This window comes from Stomoxys calcitrans, chromosome 5, assembly GCF_963082655.1.
Source record: "Stomoxys calcitrans chromosome 5, idStoCalc2.1, whole genome shotgun sequence".
NCBI lineage: Eukaryota > Metazoa > Arthropoda > Insecta > Diptera > Muscidae > Stomoxys > Stomoxys calcitrans.
In genome coordinates, this window is record NC_081556.1 from 143,374,385 (window position 1) to 143,400,457 (window position 26,073).

A 26,073-nucleotide genomic window follows, 5' to 3' on the forward strand; every position below is an offset into this window, starting at 1 on the left:
TTGCAGTGTAAGAATAAGATTAATGCCTTCTCTAAAGATGGCACAATCCGCATCGTTTGGGTGTCGGGCCATAACGGAGTAAGGGAGAATAAAAGGGCAGAAGACTTGGCGGTAGAGGCCAGATTACTGCCGTCAATAAACTTGGTTAACCCAAAGCCTTTCGGGTAGACACAGTCCGAGTTAAGGGCATTGACGACTAACACTGTGGAATAGCGAAATAGTCGGAAGGACGGCGAAAATCATATGCGATGATCCGGATCCTAAGAGTACTAGGCTATTGCTGAAAGCAAGTGAGAAGGGGGTCAGTATAGGTTTTGGTATCATAACGAGACACATAGGACTAGGAGCAAATCGGTGCAACAAGTGATAGCATGTGTAGGGCATGTGAGAAAAATGATGAGACGTTGGAGCATTTCCTTTGTCACTGCCTGGCATTCGCAGCTAAAAGTCTTCGTTGGGGACACAATACCAGACATGATCCAACTTGGGGGAGTGGTATGGGAAAGAATTAAGGATTTTATAAGTAGCACAGAATTCCTAACTCAAAATTTTCTTTTTCGGAGATAATTTTTAGAGCGCACAACGAGCCGTTTACTGCCTTAGGTGTATGTCCATAGTAACATGGGGCGGATATCCGCACCCTATTTTCAACCTAATCTAACCATATCGGTCCATGTGTTGATATAGCTGCCATATAAACCCATCCTGAATCTTGACTTCTTGAGCCTCTAGAGGGCGCTATTCTTATCCCAGAGGGCGTAACTCATATTCGATTTGGCTGACATTTTGTACAATAACTTCTTCTATGACCTTGAATATACGTTTTAAATATGGTCTGCATCGGTCCATAACCTGCTATAGGATATACCGATTTTACTTCCTGAGCAAATAAGGGGGGCAATTCTTGCACGACTTGGCTGAAATTCGCACAATGACTTCTACTTTGGTCTTCAATAGCCAAACCAAGTATGGCCCCAATTGGTTCATAATTTGGTATAGCTCCAATAGCATGGCAATTCTTATCCATTAAAGAGATAACGGCCAAAGAACTTGACAAAAGAGTTTCATGGAGAAGGGTATAAAAGATTCGGCCCGGCCGAACTTATCACGCTTTTATTTGTTTTTGTTTTGCAAAATTTTCCATAAAAAATGAACTTTTTTACAAAACTTTTTTAAAAGAAAATTTTTCATGAAAAAAAATTTATAACATTTTGAATATGCAAAAATATCCAAATTTTTGTATACCCACTAATATAGTCATTCCGTTTGTAATATCTCGAAATATAAAGTATATATATTCTTGATCATCTCCACATTCTGAATCGAACTAGTCATGTCCGCCCGTCTATCCCTATGTCGAAACCACGATAGCGGTCGAACGCGAAGAGCTAGCCGCTTGAAATTCTTCACAGATACTTTATATTGATGTAGTTCGTTGGGGATTGCAAATGCGGTATATCGGTTCAGACTTGGATATAGGTCCCATATAAACCAATCTCCCGATTTGACTTCTTGAGCCCCTGGAAGCCGTAATTTATGTTCGATTTAGCTGAAATTTTGCATGTAGTGTTCTGTTATGACTTCCAACAATTGTGCCGAGTACTGTCGAAATTGGTCAAGAACCTGATATAGCTGCCATATAAACCGATCTCCCGATTTGACTTCTTGAGCCCCTGACAGCCGCAATTTTTGTTCAATTTAGCTTAAATTTTGTTCAAAGTGTTCTGTTATGATTTCCAACATCTGTGTTAAGTACAATCCAAATCGGTCTATATCCTGATATAGCTCCCATATTAACCGATCTTCCGATTTGACTTCTTGAGCCCTGGAAGCTTAAATTTTCATCCGATTTAGCTGAAATTTTGCATGTAGTGTTCTGTTGTGACATCCAATAACTGCTCCAAGTACGATTCAAATTGGTCAAGATCCTGATATAGCTCCCATGTAAACCGATCTCCCGATTTGACTTCTTGAGCCCTGGAAGCTTCAATTTTTGTCCGATTTAGCTGAAATTTTGTTCAAAGTGTTCTGTTATGATTTCCAACATCTGTGTTAAGTACAATCCAAATCGGTCTATATCCCGATATAGCTCCCATATAAACCGATCTTCCGATTTGACTTCTTGGGCCATGGAAGCTTCAATTTTTATCCGATTTAGCTGAAATTTTGCATGTAGTGTTCTATTATGACTTCCAACATCTGTGCAAAGTACAGTCCAAATCGGTAAAGAACATGATATAGTTCCCATATAAACCGATCTCCCGATCTGACTTCTCAAGCCCTTACAAGCCGTTATTTTTATTCGATTTGTTTGAAATTTTGCATATAGTGTTCTACTATGACTCTCAACAGCTGCGCCAAGTACGGTTCAATGCGGTCGGTAACCAAATGGGCTCCCAAAATTTAGCAGAATTCATGGTGATGGGTTCCCAAGATTCGGCCCGGCCGCTTTTTAGAAGATATGAAACATTTTCAATTCCTACCACTGTACTTTACGGAGGCATCAAGTGGCAACGAAGTGCTCCCTTAACAAGTGTGAGACTCTACGATTATAATTAATGAATTTAATTAAAATTGAAGAACCATCATTCGAAAGGAAAATAGAAAGTCTCATAGACAACCTTTAGCCCCGGCCACCATGACAAACGGAATACATGCATGATTGACGTTGCAAAACTCAAATGGCAAATGGATGAATCATTTCTGAGGAACACAAAAACAATAACAGCAACAGCAACAGCAACAACAAAGACAATGTTATGCATAAATTTGCACACATGCATAGAAAATTGAAAAAAAAATGTCGTTTTCCATGCCTATGGGAAATCTTTTGCTAGAAATCTTGTTGACATCTAAACACTTTAGGATTTCCAAAGCTTAAAGTTTTCATCACTGCTATTCTCAAGAATGTGATCATCGTCGTCATCAGCATCATTGTTATGGTGATTATGATGAGCAGAAGCATTTCATTTATCCTAAGGTTTTTTTTTAAGTTTTAATTAAAAATGATTTATATGCAACTCAGCTCACAGTCGCTCACACACTTTTTACCATTGCCAACTGGAGAGGGAAGCGAAAAAAAAAATGCATTTTAAGACAAATTCGCAGTGAAATGAAATGTTTTCACTTGTGGGGCCAGCTGCAGGGCAGCAAACAGTAGGCAGCAATTTATGCCAGCCACCCGGCGGTAGAGCTGTGTGTCTGTGTGTGTGTGTGACATGAAATTAAATAAAATAAAATAAATTGGTAATTTTGTTGGATGAATGGCTAAGTGAGCGGATGGATGGATGGATGGATGGATAGTTAGTCCCCACTTCGCTCTTGAAAAGGCAATTCATTGGCCACCAATGAGCAAGACGTGACAAGTTAAGATCATTAACACGCATCAAATGGCATGGATGGATGTTTTGTTTTGTTTTGTTTTGTATGGGAGAAAAACGCTATGTCTAAAAATAAGTCATAATGTAATTGAATGAAACATTTATTACGAGCATGGGATGTGCAATAAATTTCCGGGTAAAAGGGGTGCCGCTTTAGTGAGTTTGCGTTACTATGCCATCAAGAGCATCTCATGAATCACAGAAGGTGATTGACCAACATAAGATTTTATCAACTGGCCCTGAGTGACTCAATAAGGAGTGGTTACAAGATCTTAACATTTCGACACAAAGGTAAGGAAGGCAGAAGAGGATTTTTATGTTTCCACAAAAAATAACCGTACAAAATAACAAGTAAGAGCATGCCAAGTTCGACCGGGCCGAATCTTATTGGGTTGCCCAAAAAGTAATTGCGGATTTTTTAAAAGAAAGAAAATGCATTTTTAATAAAACTTAGAATGAACTTTAATCAAATATACTTTTTTTACACTTTTTTTATAAAGCAAGCTAAAAGTCACAGCTGATAACTGACAGAAGAAAGAATGCAATTACAGAGTCACAGGCTGTGAAAAAATTTCTCAACGCCGACTATATGAAAAATCCGCAATTACTTTTTGGGCAACCCAATATATACCCTCCACCATGGATCGCATTTGTCGAGTTCTTCTTGCGCGGTATCACTTTTTCGGCAAACAGGGAATAAAGGATAAGAATTGTGTTATTGTATTGGAGATATATCAAGTAATAGTCCGATTTGGACCATAAGTGAATTGAATGTTGAAGACTACAGAAGTAGTCATTGGGTAATATTTCAGTCCATTAGGATAGAAATTGCGCCATGTAGGGGCTCAGGAAGCCTAATCGGCAGATCAGTTCATTTGGGAGCTGTATTAGGTTATAGATCGATTACGACCATATTGGACATGTATGTTGAAGGTCATGGGAGAGGCCATTAAACAAAATTTCAGCAAAATGGGATAAGAATTGCGGCCTCTAGAGGCTTAAGATCGGTTTATATGGCAGCTATATCAGTTTATCAACCGATTATAACCATACTTGGCATAGTTGTTGGAAATAATTTCATCCAAATCGGATAAAAATTGTGCCCTCTAGGGTCCTAAGAAGTCAAGATCCAAGATCGGTTTATATGACAGCTATATCAGGTTATCGATCGATTTGAACCATTCTTAACACAGTTGTTAGAAGTCATGACAAGCACCTTTATAGAAAATCGAATGAAAACTGGAGTCATTCTTCTGTGGTGTAAGAAATATTGGGCAATAAGTTCACTTGTTTTAAAATTTATACATTCCCTGATGAAGATTACCGGCGGTAATCGAAATATTGGAAAAAATTTTAAACAAAACAATTAATAAAAAAACACCGACATCTGTTTGTACATGACCTCAAGCCTAACTATCCACGAAATTATTTTACACAGATACTTTATATTGATGTAGGTAGTTCGGGGATTGCAATTGGGCCATATTGGTTCAGATTTGGATATAGCTCCCATATAGACCGATTTCCCGATTTGAATTTTTGAGCCCCTGGAAGCCATTATTTTTGTCCTATTAGGCTGAAGTTTTGCAAATAGTGTTCTATTTTGACTTTCAACCACTGTGGCAAATACAGTCCAAATAGGTCAAGAACCTGATACAGCTCCCATATAAACCGATCTCCCGATTTAACTTCCTGAGCCCCAGGAAGCCGCAATCCGATTTGGTTGAAATTTTGCACATAGTGTTCTGTTATGACTCCCAACAACAGAGGCAAGTACGGTCCAAATCGGTCAAGAACCTGATATAGCTCCCATATAAACCGATCTCCCGATTTAACTTCCTGAGCCCCAGGAAGCCGCAATTTTCATCCGATTTGGCTGAAATTTTGCACATAGTATTCTATTTTGATACTTTACATTCATGTAGGTCATTGGGGATTGCAAATGGGCCATATCGGTTCAGATTTGGATATAGCCTCCATATAAACCGATCTCCCAATTTGACTTCCTGAGCCCCTGGAAGCCATAATTTTTGTCCTATTTGGCATGAAATTTTGCACATAATGTTTTGTTATGACTAATTCAACAACTGTGCTGAGTACAGTCCAAATCGGTCAAGAACCTAATATAGCTTCCATACAAACCGATCTCCCGATTTGACGTTTTGAGCCCCTGGAAGCCGCAATTTTCATCCGATTTGGCTGAAATTTTGCACATAGTGTTCTGTTATGACTCTCAACAAAAGTGCCAAGTACGGTTCACATCAGTGAAGAACATAATATAGCTCCCATATAAACCGATCTTCCGATTTGATTTCTTGAACCCTTACAAGCCGCTATTTTTATCCAATTTGGCTGAAATTTTGTACATAGCGTTATGAGTCTCGACAACTGCACCAAGTATGGTCCAATTCGGTCTATAACTAGATATAGCTCCCATATTTTTACAGAATCCAAGGTGATGGGTTGCCGAAATTCGGACAGCTGAACTTAGCACACTTTTAATTGTTTTCATTTTAAAAACAATTATTTTTATCGATTAAACGTTTGGAAGGCATAAAGAAAATAAATAAGTTTTCTTATTTTATATTAATTTTTGTAAAACAGCAATCTTTCATTTAAAAAAATGTGTTTTTTACATATTGAGAAAATTAAAAATACTTAAAAAGAGTATTTCACACATACAGTCACACTTTCATGTTGGTCATCGTTGATGTAAATGCCAATCTAGTTGCTAAGTCATTAAGCACTATGCTCAACTGTAAGTTTACTCTCTCTCTCTCTCACACTCACACACACTCTTTTACTGGCTCCCTTGTTAAATGACCAAAACATATGAGTGATGTTACTGTACTTTGTATGCGATTTGCCAATCCATTTAAATTTCTACAATCTCTTTCTTGTTCAAGTTGTGTTTTGCGTATTTTCTTCAATTGCGAAATAAATTAAAATTTGTTTTAAAATCAAGTTGAAGCGGTTTGTAACTTTTTTTTCTTATTAATTTGTTTGTTATTCTAATAAAACCAATTAGCATTGGTAATATGCAAAATTAAATCAATTGCATTCAAAATTCACTGCCATAATTGGATTAAGATAAATAGAATATAATGGTAAAGATGAATGACAATTGGAATTGTATATGGCAATCGGAAACTAAGTTTGATTACTAATCACCCTATAATTTTATTGACAATGCTGTTTAAATGTAAATTGGGCCATTATACAAATGTAAGACATCTTCTGGTATTAATGATGTAATCAAACAACTTGCATGTTATTGCAGTAGATGTTTAATGGCTTAGTTCATTCTCTTCAATGCCTCTCATTACACAGAAAAAAATTGGTTTCAATCATGAAATTAAGTATGGTCTAAATCGGTACATAACCTGATATAGCTGTCATATAAACCGATCTGGGAGCTTGACTTCTTAAGCCACTAGAGGACGAAATTCTCATCAGATTTGATTGAAATTTTGCAGTTATTATCCGATTTGATTGAAATTTAGCATGAGGTGTTCTGTTGTGACTTCCAACAACTGTTCCAAGTATGGTTCAAATCGGTACATAATCTGATATTGTTGCCACATAAACCGATCTTGGATCTTGACTTCTTAAGACCTTAGAAGCCGCAATTCTTATCCGATTTTGCTGAAATTATGTTTGTTTGTTTGTTCCGTATAGACTCAAAAACGGCTAAACCGATTACCTTAAAATCTTCACAGCTATATAATTTTTTGATATCGGGAGGGGAGCGGACCCTCCCCCTTATCACAAAGGTACTACCCAAAAGTAAAAGTGGACCGATCGGGACAATAAGGGAATAAAATGAAAGGTATTCAAGAATAGAGTACGAATTTCATATTAAAAGATGGGTCCATAATAAAAGATGGCCCAAAACCCCTTATTTTATTTGACGATCATGACAATATGGGATTCAAAAGAAAGGTATTCGGGAGTAGATTACGAATATGTTCAGGAAGTAGGAGTAGGCTTTATAATTTATTGATAACGGAAGGGGGCGGAACCTCCACCGTCAATCACCGAAAATCAAAAGTGGACCGAAAAGGACAATATGGGTATCAAATGAAAAGTATGCGGGAGTAGATAACAAATCTGGCATACAAACTCATGTCGAAGTATAGGGGGTCACCCCACAAAAACGCCCAAACTGGGCACATTAGCCAATCACGGATATATGGGTCTCGGTTTGTTTGTCTCCTATAGACTAAAACAAGTAAAAGCGTGCTAAGTTCGGCCGGGCCGAATCTTATATACCCTCCACCATGGATCGCATTTGTCGACTTCTTTTCCCGGCATCTCTTCTTAGGCAAAAAAAAGGATATAAGAAAAGATTTGCTCTGCTATTAGAGCGAGACCTGGAGACCTGTGTAAAATATCAGCCAATTCGAATAAGAATTGCGCTCTTTGTGAGCTCAAAAAGTAAAATAAAGAGATCGATTTATATGGGAGCTGTATCGGGCTATGGACCGATTCAGTCCATAATAAACACGTATGTTGATGGTCATGAAAGAATCCGTCGTACAAAATCGGGCAAATCGGATAATAATTGCGACCTCTAGAGGCTCAAGAAGTCAAGATCCCAGATCGGTTTATATGGCAGCTATATCAGGCTATGAACCGACTTGTACTTTATTTGACACAGCTGTTGAAAGTAACAATAAAAAACGTCTTGCGAAATTTCAGCCAAATCGGATAGGAATTGCGCCCTCTAGAAGCTCAAGAAGTCAAGTCCCCAGATCTGTTTATATGACAGCTATATCAGGTTATGAACCGATTTGAACCATACTTGGCACAGTTGTTGGATATCATAACGAAATACTTCGTGCAAAAATTCATTCAAATTGGATAAGAATTGCGCCCTCTAGAGGCTCAAGAAGTCAAGACCCAAGATCGGTTTATATGACAGCTATATAAGGTTATGGACCGATTTGAACCATACTTGGCACAGTTGTTGGATACCATAACAAAACACGTCGTGCAAAATTTCATTCCAATCGGATAAGAATTGCGCACTCTAGAGGCTCAGGTCAAGTCAAGACCCCAGATTGGTTTATATGGCAGCTATATCAGGTTATGGACCGATTTGAACCATACTTGGCACAGTTGTTGGATATAATAACAAAACACGTCGTGCAAAATTTCATTCCAATCGGATAAGAATTGCGCACTCTAGAGGCTCAAGAAGTCAAGACCCGAGATCGGTTTATATGGTAGCTATATCAGGTTATGAACCGATTTGAACCATACTTGTCACAGTTGTTGGATATCATAACAAAACACGTCGTGCAAAATTTCATTCTAATCGGATAAGAACTGCGCACTCTAGACGCTCAAGAAGTCAAGACCCAAGATCGGTTTATATGGCAGCTATATCAAAACATGGACCGATATGGCCCATTTACAATCTCAACCGACCTACACTAATAAGAAGTATTTGTGCAAAATTTCAAGCGGCTTGCTTTACTTCTTCGGAAGTTAGCGTGCTTTCGACAGACGGACGGACGGACAGACGGACGGACGGACAGACGGACGGACATGACTAGATCGACATAAAATTTCACGACGATCAAGAATATATATACTTTATGGGGCTCAGACGAATATTTCGAGTAGTTACAATCAGAATGACGAAATTAGTATACCCCCCATCTTATGGTGGAGGGTGTAAAAAGGGAGAACCAATTATCTCGAAATTTTCACATATTGTGCAGGTTGGTCTGGAAAGAAACTTAGGCTATATAAAATTTGTCAGTATCGGAAGGGGGACGGACCCTCCCCCTCACACAACCTAAAATCAAAAGTGCACCGATCGGGACAATATATGTATCAAATTAAAGGTATTGGAGAGTAGAATATGAATTTAATTCAAGTCTAAGTAACTATCGGGCCGCCCCAACCCCAAAACTCCACCCAAACAGACATATTGGACGTTCATTTCAATATGGGGCTCAAATGAAAGGTATTTGGGAATAGATATCGAATTTGGCATACAAAACGAGATCGAAGTATAGGGGGTCCTGCTACCCCTCAAAAACACCATTAAACCCATTATGACTATATGATACTTGGCTGATCCGATTTTCTTAAAATTTTCATAGATTGTGTACGTTTGTCTGGAAGGAAACAAATATAATTTTTAGATATCGGGTAGAGGCGGACCTTACCCCTTACCCCAAAAACGCCACCCATATCCGAAGTGGTCCGATGGGCACAATAAGGCTATCAAATGAAAGGTATTGGAGACCAGAAAAAGAATATGGTATTAAAATTTGGGTCCAAGTACCCGGCGGGCCCCCCAAACCCCAAATCTCCTCTAAACATATATATTCTAAGTTCATGTCAATATGGGACTCAAAAGAAAAGTATTAGGCAGTAGATTACATATATGGCATAAAACATTAGGGCCAAGTAATGGGAGGTCGCCCACCCCTAAATACCCCCAAAGGGGCATATTACCCGACCATGGCTATATGGGACTCGAATGAAAGGTGTTTGGGAGTAGATTACGAATATGACATCAAAATTTTCGTTGAAGTCTTGGTGGCGCTTTTCCTCCTAAAGATACGTCATATGGGTTATTTGACCCATTATGACAATATTGGACTCAAATGAAAGGTATTTAAAAACTAATTTGATATCCAATTTTGGAGCCAACTGTTTTGGGGTACGCCCTAAAGCACCCCCTAAACTGAACTTCCTTTCCTTTGCGAATAAAGATCGAATTTGATATCTATTTTCAGTGCAAAGTGTCGGTGGCCGCCCCAGTGCCAAAACACCTTCCAAACGGTTCATATTTACCGGCCATGGCAATATGGTGCTCAAATTAAAAGGCATTTGGAAGTGCAGCACGAATTTGATATCCATATTTGTGTCGAAATGTCCGAGGTGCCATGCCTCCAATAATGAGAATATTACCCTAAGGAAGATCATTACCCCCAGGAATCGAGAAGGGGTAAATTCTCACACATTAATGAGTGCTTTCAATGATAAGGGACCTTTTTTTTAAAGCCGACGAGTCCGAACGGCGTCCCGCAGTGCGACACATTTTTGGGGAAAATTTGTTAAAAGACCATGCATGGCATTGTATCTCGCAAATGTCGCCAACATTAAGAGGGGATAAACACTGCTTTGTCCGATGTTCTCGCCAGGATCCGAACGCGTTCAGCGTCATAGGCTACAATGGCACGAATTCGATAACCGCATTCAAGGCGAAGTGTCTCCACCCAAAAAAGATATAAAAGAGTTAAAGAAGGCGCAGCGTAGCGGGCCCTGTTCGGCTAGTGATACATAAATGAAGATAAGCTACTAGAGAGAGTCATTTGTGTTGAAATTTGCTGAAATATTTCACATAGTGCTTTTGTGATCTTCCAACATCCAAGACAACTATGATCCAACTATTGGGTTGCCCAAAAAGTAATTGCGGATTTTTTAAAAGAAAATAAATGGTTTTTTAATAAAACTTAGAATCAACTTTAATCAAATATACTTTTTTTCTAAAGCAAGCTAAAAGTAGCAACTGATAACTGACAGAAGAAAGAATGCAATTACAGAGTCACAAGCCGTTGAAAAAATTTGTCAACGCCGACTATATGAAAAATCCGCAATTACTTTTTGGGCAATATGCTCTGTCAAAACCTGGGCTGCGGAGTTTAGACCTCAATTCCGACCCCGGGTCGATGTCTTAGTCGGAGTATTAAGCCGGAGTCGGAGGGCGGTTCGGAGTCGGGGCTAACGTCGAACCAAACTTCGACTGAATAGTCCGACTCCGGACTCAAAAACTCGACTCCGGTCGACTCCGCAGCTCTGGTCAAAACTTTACACCTGTCTACTTCTGTTTTACTTACTTAGAACTTTTTTCACTATTTTTCATTATCCAAAGTCCAGAGCTATTTATACCAACCGGTATAGTTATCCTTTAACCAAAGATCTTGTTTTAAATTCCATTTAAAAAACAATATTAACATTATTATTGATGTTAAACCTTTCACTCTAAAACATTCAATTTTATATTCTCATCTAGAAATTTAATACAGGTTTTTATTATAGCTGTTCAAAGAAGAAGAAGAAAAAAATACCAGAAACTGGTACAAAATTCTATGTAATTAAAAATTCAAACAACGCAAAACGAATTGATTGTGTTTTGGGATTGACTCCTCAGAGGGGGCACCACTAAGATAAACTTGTTAAACAAAAAATCTCAAACTAATTTAAAGACCGGCTTCTTTCGCAATAAAATGCCAAGTAACAAAAAAACCTCATCATATTAAAAAACCAAAACATATGTAGATTTCTTAATGAAATTGATTGAGAAAAAAAAAACAACTCATATGGAAATTTGAACGATTTGAAAAGGGAATTTATTGGACTTGATGGGTGTGGAAAATAACTAAAGCTTCCAATTCCATAATAAAGCTAGAGATAATGGTTTACAAAGTAAGCTGGGAAAAACCGATTATTAGCCCAAAACAGGCAGAAAATTTAATTTGTAAGTCGTTATTGGAAAGCATTTTATCAGAATAGAAGATATCATAGTGCAAAATTTCAGCAAAATGGGTTAAGAATTGTGTGGGGAGTTCGGTTTATTGGGTTGCCCAAAAAGTAATTGCGGATTTTTCATATAGTCGGCGTTGACACATTTTTTCACAGCTTGTGACTCTGTAATTGCATTCTTTCTTCTGTCAGTTACCAGCTGTTATTTTTAGCTTGCTTTAGAAAAAAAGTGTAAAAAAAGTATATTTGATTAAAGTTCATTCTAAGTTTTATTAAAAATGCATTTACTTTCTTTTAAAAAATCCGCAATTACTTTTTGGGTAACCCAAATGACAGCCATATATAAACATTGACCAATAGGGCCCATTTATATTCCCAAACAACCTGCATCAATGAAGAAGAACATGTGCAAAATATCGAGTAGCTAGCTTTACTCGTTCGAAAGTTAAGGCGCTTATGGGCGGACATTGGTAGATCGATACCCCCTTTATATGGTGGAGGTTATAAAAAACTAGCCTAACCGGGCCCGCTCCGCTGCGCCTTCTTTAACTCTTTAACATCTTTTTAGAATGGGGGCACTTCGCCCTAAATGCGGATATCGAATTCGTGCCATTGTAGCCTATGACGCTGAACGCTTTCGAAACACAATGCAGTGTTTATCCCCTCTTAGTGTTGGCGACATTTGCAAGGTACAATGCCATGCATGGTCATTTAAAAAATTTTTCCATAAAGGATGTCGCACTGCGGGACGCCGTTTGGACTCGTCGGCTATAAAAAAGGTCCCTTATCATTGATAAACTCAACTTGAATCGGAAAGCACTCATTGATGTGTGAGAAGTCTGCCCCTACTCGATTCTTGGTGTTTTTAAAAATTTGGGGAAATGAGAATTGCTTTTTAGGGGAGGGATGTCACCTCAGACATTTCGACTCAGATATGGATATCAAAATAGTTTTGCACTTCCAAATCCCTTTAATATGAGCCCCATATTGCCATGGCCGGTAAATATGAAGCGTTGTGAGGCTTGGGCGGCCACCAGTACTTTGAACTGAAAATAGATATCAAATTCGTTTTTTATTCCCAAAGGAAATGAAGTTCAGTTTAGGGGGTGCTTTAGGGCGTACCCCAAAACACTTGGCTCCAAAATTGGATAACAAATTCGTTTTCTACTCTCAAATACCTTCCACTTGAGTCCCATGTTGCCATAATGGGTCAAATAACCCATTTCATGTATCTTGAGAAGAAAAGGTTCCCCTTAGACTTAAACGCTAATATTCGTAATAGCCATGATCGGCTAATATGCCCATTTGGGGGTATTTGGGGGTGGGCGACCTCCAATTACTTGGACCTATTGTTTTATGCCATATTTGTAATCTACTGCCTAATACTTTTCATTTTAGTTTCATATTGACATGAACATATCTGTTAAGAGGGGTTTTGTGGTTGGGGAGGGGGCCCACTGGATACTTGGACCCAAATTTTAATACCATATTCGTGTCGTAGTCTCCAATACCTTTCATTTGATACCCTTATTGTGCCCATCGGACCATTTTCGGATATGGGTGGCGTTTTTGGGGTAAGGGGTAGGGTCCGCCTCCACCCGATATCTAAAAATTATAAAGCCTATGTTTCCTTCCAGACAAACGTTCACAATCTATGAAAATTTTAAGAAAATCGTTTCAGCCAAGTATCAAATAGTCATTATGGGTCTAATGGTGTTTTTGAGGGGTAGCGTGACCCCCTATACTTCGATCTCATTTTGTATGCCAAATTCGATATGTACCCCCAAATACCTTTCATTAGAGCCCCATATTGAAATGAATGTCCATTATGTCTGTTTGGGGGAGTTTTGGGGTTGGGGTGTCCCGATGGGTACTTTGACTCAAATTTTAATACCACATTCGTATTCTACTCTTCAATACCTTTCATTTGATACCTATATTGTCCCGATCGGTCCCCTTTCGATTTTGAGTTGCGTTTTTGGCATAGGGGGAGGTTACTTCCCCCTTCCGATACCGAAAAGTTATATAGCCTATGTTTCTCTACAGACCAACCTACATAATATGAGAAAATTTCGAGAAAACTCGGTTCTGCCGTTTTTCAGTCTATACGGAACAAACAAACCGAGACCCATATATCCGTGATTGGCTAATGTGCCCATTTTGGGCGTTTTTGTGGGGATGGGGTCAACCCCTATACTTCGACATGAATTTGTATGCCAGATTCGTTATCTACTCGCGCATACTTTTCTTTTGATAGCCATATTGCCCTTATCGGTCCACTTTAGATTTTGGGTGGTGTTTTCGGGGTCACGGTGAAGAGTCCGCCCCCTTCCGTTATCAATAAATTATAAAGCCTATTCCTACTTCCTGACCATATTCGTAATCTGCTCCCGAATGCCTTTCATTTGAGTCTCATATTGTCATGATCGTCAAATAAATTTATTTTAAGGGGTTTTGGGGATGGGCGGCCCCCCTGGTACTTGGACCCAACTTTTATTATGAAATTTGTACTCTACTCTTGAATACCTTTCATTTGAATCTTATGTTGTCCCGATTGATCCCCTTTTATTTTTGGGTAGTACTTTTGGGGTAAGGGTGAGGGTCAAAAAATTATATAGCCTATGTTTCCTTCCAGACCGACCTGTACAATATGCGAAAATTTCGATAAAATCGGTTCTGCCGTTTTTCAGTCTATACGGAACAAACAAACCTAGACCCATATATCCGTGATTGGCTAATGTGCACATTCTGGGCATTTTAGTTGGGATGAGGTCAACCCCTATACTTCGACATGAGTTTGTAGGCCAGATTCGTTATCTACTCGCGCAAACTCTTCATTTGATACCCATATTGTCCTTATCGGTCCACTTTTGATTTTGGGTGGTGTTTTTGAGGTAACGGTGGAGGGTCCGCCCGCTTCCCTTGGCAATAAATTATGAAGCCTATTTCTACTTCCTGACCATATTCGTAATCTACTGCCGAATACCTTTCATTTGAGTCCCATATTGTCATGATCGTCAAATGAACCTATTTTAGGGGGTTTTGGGGCTGGGCGGCCCCCACAGGTGTTTGGACCCAACTTTTATTATGAAATTTGTACTCTACTCTTGAATACCTTTCATTTGAATCCCTTGCTGTCCCGATTGGTCCACTTTTATTTTTGGGTAGTACTTTTAGGGTAAGGGGAGGGTCCGCCCCCCACGCGATATCAAAAAATTATATAGCCTATGTTTCCTTCCAGACCAACCTACACGATCTGTGAACATTTCTATACGAAACAAACATACAAAGAAACACAAATTGAATTTTATATTGGGTTGCCCAAAAATTAATTGTGGATTTTTCATATAGTCGGCGTTGACAAATTTTTTCACAGCTTGTGACTCTGTAATTGCATTCTTTCTTCTGTCAGTTATCAGCTGTTACTTTTAGCTTGCTTAAGAAAAAAGGTGTAAAAAAAGTATATTTGATTAAAGTTCATTCTAAGTTTTATTAAAAATGCATTTACTTTCTTTTAAAAAATCCGCAATTACTTTTTGGGCAACCCAATATATAAGATATACTATTCTAAAATTAACAACCATTAATCTCAATCGGTTATTTATCTTAAAGCCATTTGATTGTGGCCTTTGTTCCCCACCGTCTTACGAATTTCCTATTGCCAATGCTAATCGAAGTCAATCAAATCAAAATGACTGACTGACTGGCGTTGCCATATCATTGTTGTTGTGACGATGATGATGATTATCTTTAATTGTGACAAACGGCCTCGTTACCATGTACAAAGAAAAAATGATAAAGACAGACAAGAGCAAAACGTCATGCATACACAAATCATTTAATTACTCGCCACCACCACCACCACCACCACCATCCGACTACAACAACAATAATAACAACAATAATGAATTATCTAGAGAACAGAAATTAAATGTGAACACTTGCATATTTCATGCATTATTGTGTGCCGGCTTTATCGGTAACATGTTGGGGAGTATGAGACGGGGGCCATATTTAATTGTTTCATAATCCCCCCCAGATATCATTCATCTGAACTTTAGTTCCTTATTTATTGTGACACTTTGTTAATAAACTCTTTGTTCTTATCAATTATCTTGTTCTTTTTTTTCTTTCATTGTCTAGGGTGCACAATCGCTGTCTCGGTGATCCTGCTGATATGTGGCATACTGGTGGCCTGTCAGTTCTATGCTGTTGTTAATGCCGTCATAAATTATCAGGTGGCCCTCAGGCCGGGTGGCCAAACATATGGTTGGTGGTCAAAGCCTCCGGTAGAGCCAAAAATTTCCGTCTATGTCTACAATGTGACAAATGCCAATGAGTTTTTAAGCAATGGCTCCAAGCCCATTGTGGATGAAGTGGGTCCCTATGTTTATACGTAAGTAAAAAAAAAAAAACAAGTAAGAGCATGCTAAGTTCGGCCGGGCCGAATCTTATGTACCCTACACCATGGATCGAATTTGTCGAGTTCTATGCGCGGTATCTCTTTTTAGGCAAACAAAGAATATTGAATAAGAACTGTTATAATATTGGAGCTATATCAAGTTATAGTCCGATTCGGACCATAAATAAATGCTTAATTGATTATGATTCTTATCATTCGGATAAGAATTGCGCCTTGTAGCGGCTCAAGAAGCAAAATCGGGAGATCGGTTTATATGGGAGCTGTATCAAGCTATTGATCAATTCAGACCATGATAGACATGTATGTTGAAGGTCATGAGAGAAGCCGTTGCACAAAATTTCTTCCAAATCGGATGAGAATTGCGCCCTCTAGAGGCTCAAGAAGTCAAGATCCCAGATCGATTTATATGGCAGCTATGTCAAAATATGGACCGATATGGCCCATTTACAATCCCAACCAACCTATGCTAATAAAAAGTATTTGCGTATATTGGAAGTCATACCAAAGCAATACGTGCAAAATTTCAGTCAAATCGGATGAGAATTGCGCCCTCTAGAGTCTCCAGAAGTCAAGACCCAAGATCGGTTTATATGGCAGCTATATCAAAACATGGACCGATTTGAACAATACTTAGTGCAGTTTTTGGAAGTGATACCAAAACACCACGAGCAAAATTTCAGTCAAATCGGAAAAGAATTGCGCCCTCTAGAGGCTCAAGAGCCAAGATCGGTTTATATGGCAGCTATATCACAACATAGACCGATTTGAACCATACTTAGCGCAGTTGTAGGAAGTGATACCAAAACATCACGTGCAAAATGTCAGTCAAATCGGATGAGAATTGCGCCCTCTAGAGGCTCCAGAAGTCAAGACCCAAGATCGGTTTATATGGCAGCTATATCAAAACATGGACCGATTTGAACCATAATTAGTGAAGTTGTTGAAATTGATACCAAAACACAACGTGCAAAATTTCAGCCAAATCGGATGAGAGTTGCACGCTCTATTGGCTCAAGAAGTCAAGATCCAAGATCGGTTTATATGGCAGGTATATCACAACATAGACCGATTTGAACCATACTTAGCGCAGTTGTAGGAAGTGATACCAAAACACCACGTGCAAAATGTCAGTCAAATCGGATGAGAATTGCGCCCTCTAGAGGCTCAAGAAGTCAAGATCCCAGATCGGTTTATATGGCGCTATATCAGGTTATAAACCGATTTCAACCATACTTAGCACAGTTATTGAAAGTCATAACAAAACACCTTATACAAAATTTCAGCCAAATCGGATGAGAATAGCGCCCTCTAGAGGCTCCAGAAGTCAAGACCCAAGATCGGTTTATATGGCAGCTATATCAAAACATGGACCGATTTGGCCCATTTACAATCCCAACCGATCTACACTAATAAGAAGTATTTTTGCAAAATTTCAAGCGTCTAGCTTTACTCCTTCGGAAGTTAGCGTGCTTTCGACAGACAGACGGACGGACGGACGGACATGGCTAAATCGACTTAAAATGTCATGACGAACAAGATTATATATACTGTATGGGGTCTTAGTTGAATATTTCGAGGGGTTACAAACAGAATGACAAAATTAGTATACCCCAATCCTATGGTGAAGGTTATAGAAATAATCCTCTTAACTGACATTTTTATTTTAAAAATTTCTTACAAAAATTTATTTTTTTCTCCCTCTTTCAGAGAATCCTGGGAAAAGGTCAACATTGTTGAAAATGAAAATGGCACCCTGAGTTATAACCTCAAAAAGACCTATATCTTCCGTGAAGAATTATCTGCAGGTTCGGATGATGATGTGGTCATTGTGCCCAATATTCCCATGTTGAGTGCTACATCACAAAGTAAACATGCGGCCAGGTCGGTATCGTTTATGACCCAATCATTATTGGAAATCCCTGATTTATATGCGAAATTTTCTTTTTAAAATAAAAATTTTCAGATTTTTACGCTTAGCCATGGCCAGTATTATGGATATTTTGAAGATTAAACCTTTCGTTCAGGTTTCGGTGGGTCAACTATTGTGGGGCTATGAGGATCCTCTATTGAAATTGGCCAAAGATGTGGTGCCCAAAGAACAAAAATTGCCTTATGAAGAATTCGGTTTGATGTATGGCAAAAATGGAACATCACCGGTAAGTTTTTATAAAATTAAGGAATAAATTAAAAAAGTAACAAAGAAAGAAAGAAAAACCAGAAACCACTGAGGAAGGACATAAGCAAGCCTCAAAAGAGTAAATAAGGAGCACGATTGAACCGATGAAGGTTGCAATCAGGTCTCAAAAATTTGCTAATGATGTTTTATCGATGACGAATCTGACTTTTGTTAGGAAATTTCTGTAAGATCAAGCTCCAGATTCATTATATTTATAAACAGATTCGCTAGATTCTTCAAAAAAACACCTTACAGAGGTTTCCAAACAAATTTATTGAAATTTTACCTTAGAAAAAAATATTTCGGGGATGTTCGGTCCCCCAGGCTCTCCACCTGGCTAAGTCGCTGCCAGGATAGGACAACCCACGCTGGCAATTTTTCTCATGTTCTCCCCGGAACTTGAACCCAGGCATTCTGAGTCAAAGGCGGACATGCTAACCTCTAAGCTACCTTGACCCCGACCAGCCGTTATGAGAAAACTACACAATTCACTAACTTTCTAGTTTCAAATTTTGATTAGATGTTTTTAATTTAAAATTTTTGATATAATTTTTTACCTATTTCCTATTTCTATCTGTTTTTTTTTCCAGGACCGCGTTACCATCTTCTCCGGTGTTGATGACATCACCAAATACGGTATTATCGATAAATACAATGGTCGCTCTCACCTTCCTCATTGGCTGTCCGATGAGTGCAACATTCTTAATGGCACTGATGGTTCTATTTTCCCCCCTCATATCGATCAAAATCGTGTTTTGCACATCTACGACAAGGATTTGTGCCGTCTCATGCCTTTGGTATTCGAAAAGGAAGTTGTTACCAAGGCCGATGTTAAAGGTTATCGTTTCTCACCACCTGCCAATGTGTTCGCCGATGTCAAATCGAATCCCGACAATATGTGCTTCTGTCCGGCAGGACAACCCTCATGTTCGCCCAATGGCCTGTTCAATGTTTCATTATGTCAATATGGTAAGTGGAAAAAGGGGAGAGAGGATCGAAAATTAGTAAAGAGGGTCATCTACCCAATAAATTCCCACACATTGGATATTTACCCCGTAAATTGGCGATAAATAATTAATTTTTGGGAATTTATTGTGTTTTTATTAATTTGATCAAAAAAGAAAACACAAATTACTATCGATATTCCGATTGATTAACAAGAAGAAGAATCACAGCAAATTTTTGATGCTTTCACTGTGTGGTGGTTTTTGTCAACTCAATGCCTTATTAAAAATGCAGTACATATGTATGTGAGAGTATGAATGAGAGAGAGAGAGAGAACAGTTAGATGTCTGAGAGATAGAGTATGCTTAATGATTGAGACGAAGTGTTATAAAGAAGTGGGATGTGCTTGGCCATGCTTGGCGTGTAATACGAAGAGCAGTAGGTGGGCATCACAATCTCAGATTGGCAACTCAAACACTACATGCGTCTTATTTTCATGCATATGCTATGAGTTTAAGGTGAAATAAAAAAAAGGTTGGCAGATTTCTAATGAGCTATGATAACTTTTGGTGTACAAAGTAGCAAGGGGTGCAACATTAGATAGATGAGAATATGAAAGATGGCAGTTGGATGTGCAAAAGATTGAGTTTGTTAAGAGATCACATGGACGGTGTGGGGGGGGGGGGGGGGTTTGTGGAAATGTTTTTCTCTTCTTGGTGGTGTATTATGGTGGCCAGCCAATTGCTTAATTCATTTCGATATGTTGTAATACTATTTAATAATGTTGGCAACAGCAAAGAAAAACCTTTGGCAACGCAAATATTGTATGCGGCATCAATAATGCATTAAAAAAAAAAATTAAAAATAATCAAGTAAAACAGTCCTTAATTCGGCCGGGTTGAATCTTGAGAACCCACCTCCATGGATTCTACTAAAAATTTATACAAAATAAATTTAGTCGAAGGGCATTATTTTATTCTACATAACAAACTTGTGCCAAACCAGTAAAAATTAAAGCTTCTGGGAACCGAACAAGGATGATCGAGAGACCGGTTTACATGAGAGCTATGTCAGGTTATAGATTGATTTTGACCGTATTTGAAAGTAGAAACAGGACACCGCATGCAAAATTTCAGCCAAATGGGACAAAAATTGGGGCTTGTAAGAGCTCAAGAAGTCGATTCGGCAGATCGGTTTACAAGGGAGCTATATCAGGTTATAGATCGATTTGGACCGTACTTGGCATAGTTGTTGGAAGTCCTAACAGAACACTTCATGCAAAATTTTAGCCTAATCGGACAAAAATTGGGGCTTCCGGGGGCTCAACAAGTCAAATCGGGAGACCGGTTTGTATGGGTGCTATATCAGGTTATAGACCGATTTTCCGTACTTGGCACAGTTATTGGAAGTCATAACAGAACACCACATGCAAAATCTCAGCCAAATAAGATAAAAATTGCGAGTTGAAAGGACTCAAGAATTCAGATCGGTTTATATGGGAGCTATATCAGGTTATAGACCGAATTGGACTGTACTTTGCACACTCGGCTTGCAGGGGCACAAGAAATCAAATCAGGAGATCGGTTTATATGGGATCTATATCAAGTAAAAGACCGATTTGGACCTTACTTTGCACACTCGTTGGATTTTACAGCAGAATACCACATGCAAAAATTTCAATTTCAATTTCAAAATTTCAGCCAAATCGATTCAAGCGGCTTGTAAGGGCTCAAGATCAAATCGGGAGATCGGTTTATATGGTAGCTATATCCAAATCTGAACCGATATGACCCTTTTGCAGTCCCCAAAGGACCTACATCAATATTCAGTATCTGTGCAAAATTTCAAGCGGCTAGCCTAACGCGTTCGATCGTCTTAGACGAATATTTCGAGGTGTAATAAACGGATTTATTAGATTAGTATACCCCCATCCTATAGGGTATAAAAAGTTGTATAGGCTATTTTATGCTTTTTTCCCCCGTTTTCCGATTTGTAATTTCGAGTTATGGGGTCTTGTCATATTTCCACAGAAAAAATTATGAGATTTAAATTTTTTCTTAAAATAAAATAAATTATACCCTACACCAACACTGTGGTACAGGGTATTATAACTATGTGCATTTGTTTACAACGCATAGAAGGAGAAGAGCTAGAACCATTTATAAGTATACCGATGGGCTAAGAATCACTTCCTGATTCGATTTAGCTATGTCCGTCTGTCTGTCCATGTATTCTTGTGATCAAGTTGCAGTTCGTATTTAATGTCCGATTGTCATGAAATTTTGTACAAGTCTCTTTTTTGGCCAAAGGACGAACGTGATTGATTTTAAACAAAATCGGTTCAGATTTAGATATAGCTACCATATATAACTTTCATCCGATAAGGGCTTTTAAGGCTGTGGACGCAATAATTTTGGTCCGATTTTTACAAAATTTGCTTTATTTGACGTCTACATATGTGTGCAAAATTTCGTCAAAATCGGTCCAGATTTAGATATAGCTCCCATATATAACTTTCATCCGATATGGAGTTTTAAGGCTTTAGCAGCCACAATCTTGGTCCTATCTTTGCCAAATTTGGCATGGGGTGTTTTCTTTGTCCTTCTCATATGTGTGCAAAATTTCGTCAAAATCGGTTCAGATTTAGATATAGCTCCCATATATATATTTTACCCGATATGGAGTTGTAAGCCACAATTTTGGTCAGATCTTTACAAAATTTGGCATGGGGTGTTTTATTTAACCTCCTCATATGTATGCAAAATTTCGTCAAAATCGGTTCAGATTTAGATATAGATGCCATATATATCTTTTTTCCGATATGGAGTTTTAAGGCTGTAGCAGCCACAATTTTGGTCCGATCTTTACAATATATGGCATGAAGTGCTTTATTTGACATCTTTATAGGTGTGCTAAATTTCATAAAAATCGGTTCAGATTTAGATATAGCTCCCATACATAACTTTCACCCGATATGGAATTTTATGGCTATAGCTGCCACAATTTTGATCCGATCTTTACCAAATTTGGCACGAAGTGCTTTTTTTAACGTCCCAAAATGCTTGCAAAATTTTATTGAAATCAATTCAGATTTAGATATAGCTCGCTTATATATCTTTCATCCGATATGCCCTTTTATAGCTGTAGAAGCCGCAATTTTGGTGCGAGCTCTACCAAATTTGGCATGAAATGTTTCGTGTGACGTCCCAATATGTGTGCAAAATTTCATCTAAATCGGTTCAGATTTAGATATAGCTCCCATATATAACTTTCGTCTGATTTGACCTATAAAGGCAGTAGAAGGCACAATTTTGGTCCGATCTTTACAAAATTTGGCATTTAGCGTTTTATTCAACGTCCTCATATGTGTGCAAAGTTTCATAAAAATCGGCGCAGATTTAGATATAGCTCCCATATATATCTTTTATGCGATACGGAGTTGTAAGGCCTTAACAGCCACAATTTTGGTCCGATCTTTACAAAATTTGGCATGGGGTCTTTTATTTAATGTCCTCACATGTGTGCAAAATTTCATCTAAATCGGTTCAGATTTAGATATAGCTCTCATATATATCTTTTATCCGATATGGAGTTTTAAGGCTGTAGAAGCTACAATTTTGGTCCGATAGGTTATAATATAGTCGGCTCCGCCCGACTTTTGCCTTTTCTTACTGGTTTTCAATTGTGTTGTTGGAAAATAACACTTCCCTGTTTTACATTTTTTATTCCTTGTATTTTTGTTTAATAATTTTTCATCTCTCCTTACAGATTCTCCCATTATGTTGAGTTTTCCCCATTTCTATTTGGCTGATGATAGTTTCCGCACTGCTGTTGAAGGTATTTCACCACCCGAGAAAGAGAAGCATCAACTCTTCATTGATGTACAACCTGTAAGTTGAATTCTTCGATTTTTAAAACATTTTTAAGGCATTTTTTTAATAAATTTCCTATTACAGGACATGGGTACCACTCTGAGAGCACGAGCTCGTGTACAAATCAACTTGGCCGTTAGTCAAGTCATTGACATCAAACAAGTTGCCAACTTCCCCGACATTGTCTTCCCCATTATGTGGTTCGAGGAAGGCATTGACTATTTGCCCGATGATATCACTGACCTCATGAATCTGGCCGCCTCCATACCCCCCAAACTGCGCATTGGTTTTGTCATCTTCTTCTTTGCCGTGGGCGCCCTGTTACTGTTGATCTCGGTCTTCTGTTTGATACGCAAATCCCATCGACAGAGCACACTGCATTTGGAGGGCTCCAACTATTTGGCCACAGCCCAGGTGGATATGCAAAAGAAAAAATCGAAAGATCAAAAACAAAAATATTAGTTAGGCATTGTTGGTTGAGTAGCCAAAAGAAAATAAAATAAAACAAAACACAACACTTCCTTAATATGCAGTATCCCTAGTCCTTTGTTTTTCTACCAAACCCCTTAGGGTCCTTTGTACTCTTCTACCCTTTCCTCTTAGCTGTCCTTACAGAGCCCCATTACACTATGTTTTTTTTTTTTTTTTGCTTCTTTGTAATTAGTTAGGTCTTGTACTTAATTTTTTGTTTGTAAAAATAAAGAATCACAAATGATAATTATATTTAGGGTTATAGGGATAATAAGAGCTTAAATGATGATTCTTAAGGATTTCACTGAATCCAAATGCAAAAGCAAGAAAATGTCGAACACTATTTTATTTTTAAACGTGGGTGGCATATGTTATATATATATATACAGTTTACGCATACATTTATACTTTTAGTTAATAATAATTTTACTGTACTATAATTTTATATAGTTTTTTGAGTTGTATAAGAGAAAAAAAAACTTTTGTCGCTGCTATTTTTCAAAAAAAAAAAATTCTTTTTAACAATCGGAAAGTTCTTTTAAATCAATCATTCTCTGTGATTATCTTTCTGAAAGTGTGCTGCATAGAGTGTGAACCCAACATGTGCAACATTGTGCAGGCAACACCTCACCCCCAAACATGTCACAAATCTTTTTTGTCTGCAAAAAGAATGAATGGTTGTTTTCTCTCTAATGCTGTCCTTTTTTAGGAATCTTCACCTCTTCAATGTTTTCTAGTTTTTTAGGAAATTTTCCGAAACCTTAAACGATTTTATATTCTTTCTCTTGACCTTGTTTTGATTTTTGCTAACAAAAAGTTACCTTGTTTGCCTTCTCTTTGTTTTTCTTTTTGTAAGCTCTAAGGTCAGAAGATGAGTCACAAATTTATTGATAATTTTAAATGAAAAAAAAAAAAATAAAAATAATAAACGAATATATATGTATTTAAATGTTATTTTAAGTATAAATTGTAAATCTTTATTGTAATAGTTGCATATTTTTTCTAAAGTGAAATAAAAAGACAAAATGAATGAAAACCGAAACATGTATGGAGAAATTATTTAGTATGGCGGCGCTCAAGGCCTGGGGGTCGAGGATGGAGAGGCTCGAGATGCGTGGTGGACTGTTTGGAATCCCTGGGTAGGGATCCTGAGAAATGAGAAATGAGAGAGGGAGAGCGGATGAGTGCGCCTGGAGGGGTTCGTCTGCGCCGCTCGTACCAGTCATTTGTCTTGACTACGTGCCATTTGTCGAGTTCCTGAACACAGTGGCTGAAATGGCCAGGGCGGCGTCGGTGGCGAGGTGGAACACGGTAGATGGTTGCCGGACTGCGATGGCGCTATGGCCGGTCATCGACCGGAGGAGGGCGAGGGAGTTGTGGCGTTCGGTAAGAAGACGATAAGTACTTCAACAGGGGTCATAACTGTACACTGTGCCATAGGCCGCATGGCGGCGCGCATGGGGATACCGCAACAATGACTTCTGTAGGAGTTGCCTCGATGAAAATGAGAAGCACTTGCTGTTTTCCTGTCCTGGTCTGCAGTGGCGTAGGCTTTCCTTTCTGGGGAGCCGTTTCTTCTGTGATCTGGGTAAAATTGTGAACGTACCTCTGATATCTCTCTTGGGGTTTGTTAAAGGAACAGGATGATTCCTACGGGGGGTGCCACCAGCTCCGGCATAGGTAGATACGTGCTTGCGTAGGGACAGGCAGTTCTTCACCTCCAGCTCAGATTTCTTCACTCTTCCTGTCTTTTTCTTTTATTCGTGTAGAACCTCTAGTACGAGGTCTCATAATGGCTCCGACTGGCCTCCGAGTGAACTCATCTTTGGTGGGCGACCCATTCAACCTAACCTAAGGTGGGTTTGGACAGAATATTCATTAAAAGTGTGTCTTTAATGAAAATGTCCTTGAAAATTTGTCTTGAACGAAAATTTTTACAAAATTTTCTTTAAACTAAATTTTATTGACATTTTGACTTTAGGGAAAATTTGAGGATTGAAATTTTGTCTTTAAAAAATTTTCATTGAAATTTTGTACTTAGAAAAATTTTCATTAAAATTCTGTCCTTAGAAAAATTTCGTTCAATTTTGGGCTGACGAAAAATGTTTTTATACCCTCCACCATAGGATGGGGGGTATACTAATTTCGTCATTTTGTTTGTAACTCCTCGAAATATTCCTCTGAGACCCCATAAAATATATTTTCTTAATGGTCATGTCATTTTAAATCGATCTAGCCGTCTGTCTGTCCGTCCGTCCAACTATCCGACCTTCTGTCCGTCTGTTCGACCTTCTGTCT

The 26,073-nt window shown here is 38.4% G+C and overlaps 1 protein-coding gene across 1 annotated transcript in view; it reads left to right on the plus strand.

Annotated features, from left to right (window-relative positions):
- The window catches only part of LOC106088460 (scavenger receptor class B member 1), a 128,557-nt gene extending 103,740 nt beyond the window's left edge, over window positions 1–24,817 (plus strand). Inside the window, exons 4-9 of the mRNA XM_013253982.2 lie at window positions 16,032–16,284; window positions 18,019–18,192; window positions 18,275–18,467; window positions 19,078–19,456; window positions 23,201–23,322; window positions 23,389–24,817. Of these exons, the coding sequence (XP_013109436.2) occupies window positions 16,032–16,284; window positions 18,019–18,192; window positions 18,275–18,467; window positions 19,078–19,456; window positions 23,201–23,322; window positions 23,389–23,766 (1,499 nt within the window). The 3' untranslated portion in view covers window positions 23,767–24,817. The remainder of the gene's footprint in view (window positions 1–16,031; window positions 16,285–18,018; window positions 18,193–18,274; window positions 18,468–19,077; window positions 19,457–23,200; window positions 23,323–23,388) is intronic.
- The last annotated feature ends 1,256 nt before the right edge of the window (window positions 24,818–26,073 follow it).